The 4666-nt window shown below is 52.3% G+C and overlaps 1 protein-coding gene across 1 annotated transcript; it reads right to left on the bottom strand.

Annotated features, from left to right (window-relative positions):
• Window positions 1–790: 790 nt before the first annotated feature.
• USP27X (ubiquitin specific peptidase 27 X-linked) lies at window positions 791–4146 on the bottom strand. Its single transcript, XM_045860444.1, has 2 exons — window positions 3925–4146; window positions 791–3410 (listed from the first exon to the last, which is right to left on the bottom strand). The coding sequence occupies exons 1-2, from the start codon at window positions 4144–4146 to the stop codon at window positions 1059–1061; spliced, it is 2574 nt and encodes an 857-aa protein (XP_045716400.1). The 3' UTR covers window positions 791–1058.
• Between the last annotated feature and the right edge of the window lie 520 nt (window positions 4147–4666).

Genomic DNA, 4666 nt, shown 5'->3' with positions numbered 1-4666 from the left:
GGGGGTCCAAGTAGGCAATGTTGTGGAAGGAGTTGTAAGTATGTGTAACTACATGTAACACCATGTGTGCCCATTCTGTTCACTGGTCTCAGGTAGGACTGACACTGGTCTCTGATGTATTCTGGTCCTAGTCCAAAGAAGTTTTAGATCCAACAAACGTTTACTGAGGCCCTACAGAGTTCCAAGTCTTTTACTTTATACTTTGACACATTTTATATCATTTTATCTTTAACAATAATCCTTTAAGGTAGGAATTATCTGCATTGTACAGATGAGAAAACAATCGCAAAGAGGTTCACTGATTTGCTCAAGTATATCATACAGCTTTTTAAAAAAACACTCACACACAATACTCTTAGCTGAGGCCTCTCTGTGTAGGTTACTTATCTTACAGTATTTCTGGTCTTCTCTACTACTGGAGCCATTGCTCCCCTTATACAAGCCCCCTTCTGTCTTCTCTTTTCACTAGCCCTTGTGGGCTTTTCTCTTTTTTTTAATACTGCATTTAATAGCACACAAAAAAATCACAAATACAAAAAAACTGGCAAAGGTGTTTGTCAATGAGATATCCCTGCCTCCTCCACTTTTCTACTTTCATACCCATATATGTAATGGGCTACATTTGTATAAACTTTTCTTCTCCCCCTCAAACATATAACTGTTATGTGATTGGTCAATTGAAGCTGAAACACCCATGGAGAAAGATGTTTTATGGTTACAAGGGCACACCCCCCCCTCAAACACCACCCCCCTCCCACCCCACACTTTCCCACACAATCTTTTGGAGGAATATAGGATATGGACCAGTGTCAGGATCTCCCTGCCTTCCTTACCAGAACATTCCTGCCATTTAATTTTCCTTTAAGTAACTGCTTAGACTAGAGCCTCTTCTCCCAACCCTCCTATTTCTCTTCTAATCAGGACCTTTTAGACACTGGGTACTGTTCAATTCTTACTCTGTCAGACCCATGGGCCATGCAAGTAGGTCCTTTAAATCTTGATGCCAGTAGTAGTATAGGTGTCATCATCTTCCATTAAACGTAGGTCTGTGTGTCACTTCAGTAGGCTTGTGTATTCATTTCTTTCACTTTTTCTGATTCATGTTCCAGGACCTGTTTGTGATAGAACAGTAAATACCCTTCACTATCCAGAACATCTTTAATACTGGCCTTGGTGATAACAGCATCATCACACTTGAACCACTGGTCCTTGTGATGCCGGATGAAGCTGGTATAGTGGCCACTCTCCAAGGTTCCTTGGTGATTAACCACAGCAAACAAGGAATACTTATTCTCCTCATTTCCACTACTGGTTGGCAGCTGCAACTGTCCATTCATCCTGCTGTCTTTACTTGAGGCCATAAATGGTGTCATATCCAGCTCCAGAGGAAAGGATATGTATGTAGTGATTTTGCGCCTCTGTTTGGCCGAGTGTTCAAACCGTTTAAAATGAAAACAGGCAACAACAGGTAATTTATTCATTGTGAGCTGTTTGGTAGATTCCTGGTAGCTTTGGCAACTACCACATTTGATTTTGGCACTGCTTCCTAGGTGCTCTGGCCTTGTAAACCTTCGCAAACAGTCCGTGAGTGTGGTGGTTCCTGGTATGTGGCTTTCCCCATTCACACTGCTCTCCCTCCCTGGGCTCATGGGCCAGAAGGAGGTGCAAGAACCAGGCAAGTCCAAACTGATGTCCCAGCATGGGTCTATCGTGGTGGAAACACCATGGCAGGCTTGACAGGTGACATCAGACTGCAGGCCACCTGTGAAGATTTGGTCTATGATGCAGTTACAGTGGTTGGGATTGTTGGCTGCCTTGCCAGCATCATCACCTTTGCAGTGCCGGTGCAGGACATCTAATGCTGCAATGAGAAACTCGTGGGCATCCTGTTGCCTGTACCCTGCTAAATGCCGTGCATGTATCCATACCAGGTGCAGTAATTTATAGGGAACATGAGGAGATGGGTTTCCAGAATACAACTCCCGAAAAAGCGAAGACATCTCACAGACCAGACACAACTCCGGACTTGGCATTTCACATCTGTGCCTGTCAGAGAGGAAGAAATCTCTCAAGATCGGAGTGTGGGTAAGGGCCTGGACTATGCAGTTCATAAAGCACGTGTTACCAAGATTGATTAGTCCTCTTAAACCAATGGTAAAGCTGGAGGTGATTCTTCTTCTCCTTGGGTTGTGCCCCAGCAGTTCTAACTCCGGTTTGGTTGTCTCCCAGGTTGGGTATTTCTCACCGAGGCCAGGCACTGAACACTGCTGGTGAGAAACTTCAGTTGAGGTGGAGGCTTGTAATTTCAAAGCTTCTCCTTGCTCTTCTTTGGCAATTTGCTCTATGTCTTTGTCATATACATAGTCCTTACACATAAAGCAGTAGATACCTCCATAGTAAAGGTCTACAGCTAAGTTGTGCTGTTTTGTCTCAGCGTGCTCATGAATGTGTCTCTCCGTGAAGCAGCCAAAGAAGACACAGGAAAGGCAAGAGTGGAGTCTGTTCAGGTGGGTACCGCACACATGGCAGATACACGACTTTGCCTTGCTTTTCCTGGTCTCTGGGGTTCTACACCACACGAAGCACTGGTAGATCACCCGCAGTTCCTGCCTCCAATTCTCTCCCACCTTAAAGGTGTTCACGTGGGAACAGCCTGGTGGACCCACAGCAAAATCCACATCCAGGCATCCCCCCCCAGGGCCGCGCCGGGGCCGGGGCCGGGGCGGGGGCCGTGGCCTAGGTTGCGGTGGGGTACGGAGTCGGGTCTGAGGCCGCGGCCGGGGTCTGCGGCGGGGGGCACGACTACGCCTCGGAGAGGGATCAGGGGGCCGCGGGGGCTCAGAGGGAAGGGTGGGGACAGGAACCTCGTCGCTATTGCCGCCGCCGCCACCACCGACGCTCCGCGCTGGGTTCTCATCCTCCAGCTCCTGCTTCAGCTCCCCCTTTGGCTCCTGCTCTGCCTCCTGTACCGGCTCGGGTTCGGGCTCCAGCTTGAGCTCAACCCGGCGGCCCGGACCCTCCTCCTCCTCCTCCAGCTCCACCTTGCCAGTGGCGTCCACCTTCCCCGCAGCCTCCACCTTGCCGGTGGCGTCCACCTTCCCCGCAGCCTCCACCTTCCCCTCCACCTTCGCTTCTGTCTCCACCTTCCTCTCCGCCTTCTCTGCCGCCGTCTCCGCCGTCTCCGCCTCTTCTATCTCCTCCGCCTCCACTGGCCCCGGCTCCTCCCCCTGCTCCCCGGGTTCGGGCGGCCACTGGGCGTGGCAGCGCGGGGGCCACGCAGACCTGGGGTGTCCCCCGCCCGGCCTGAGGGAGCACCGTGGCTGTGGCAGCTGGACCCAAAAGGGACTTTCACTCAAGGAGGCGGCGGCGGAAGCAGGCGACGCCCCCGGGAATACTCCCGCCGTAGCCCCCTAGCGGAGGCCACTTCTGCAGCCAGGCCCGGTTTCCTTTAATTCAGTATTTCCCAAACTTGCTTGTTCCAGAGAATCACGTGGGGAGCGTGTTAAAATTACAGATTCCTCGGCTCCACTCGCAGACCTACTGAATCAGAATCTCGAAGGGAGGTGCTCTCGGGAACCTGTATCTTTAACTAGGGCCCGAGTGGATTCTTATGATCAGGCAAGTTTGGGAAACACAGCTCTAATTCATTGAGGCTGGCGGGAAGGGGGGCGGGGACCGCGCAGTCTCTTTAAGGCGCTTCCAGTTCTCGGCTCCAATCGCTGCTCTGACCTCTTTCGTCGTCTCCTCCCTTCTCCTCGTCCTTCCCTCGGTCCAGGAGGCTTGCCCCAGCACTGTGGGGCTGGGGACACAGGGATAACCAAGTCCAGAAACACCTCTGGGACTGTGAAATGTCCCCTAGAGTCTGGGTCCTGAGCAGCGCAGTCAGAAGCTGTGACAGAACATCTCTGTGGCTGAGCCTGCCACTTGAGCCAGTCTCAGGTTTCCCTCCTGTCCCAGGTTCTGCCCCCTGCCCAGTAAGTATGAAGCCCCAGATCCATTCTGGACCAAGCCTGGACACCAGATTCCCAAGGGCAGAGCTCCCAAAGCCGCTGGGCCGAAGAGGCACGTCCCTTTGCCCATCTTATCGGCGCTCTGCAGAGTCTGTGCCTGCTCCTCCTCATCTCCTCCTTGGACTCCCAAGGCCATGAGTGGGTTGAAGGTTTGGCAGCCAGCCTTTTGGCCCAGCAGATGTTGAGCAACCCGAGGAGGGCAGCAGGAGAGACCAGACACAACAAGGCCATGCTTACAGTTAGTACCTCCCCTATGGCTGAGAGGCCTGAACTACAGGACCCCACCCCAGGACCCTTATACACTAGCAGGTGGGAGCTGGGAGGGGGAAGACCTAGGTCTGAGGACCTCTGGTAGCTCCCACACTAAGAGCTGCTGGCAATGGGTAGCAGCACTAGGGGCACATGAGGGCTGAGCCCAGAAAAAGTGGCTCAGGTCTTAGGCATGCTGGATGAGGTCATGGAGTGGCCACAGGTGCTGGTCCCAGGTAGGGCAGCTAAGGGATGGCATCAGGATGGGGCTCAGATGAAAAGTATATAGCCAGTGCTGGAATATCAGGGGAGAATGTGTTCCAGGAAGAGTCAGTCCGTGATTCCTGGGATCACTGGTCTTGTCCCAGTACACACTGCCCAGCTTGTGGGGCTGTGCTGCCTAATGA

The sequence above is a fragment of the Phyllostomus hastatus genome, unplaced genomic scaffold, assembly GCF_019186645.2.
Source record: "Phyllostomus hastatus isolate PE091 unplaced genomic scaffold, TTU_PhHast_1.1 phas_scaffold_200, whole genome shotgun sequence".
Lineage (NCBI taxonomy): Eukaryota > Metazoa > Chordata > Mammalia > Chiroptera > Phyllostomidae > Phyllostomus > Phyllostomus hastatus.
The sequence above is the reverse complement of the archived record's forward strand: the minus strand, read 5'-3'. Positions and strand labels throughout refer to the sequence as shown.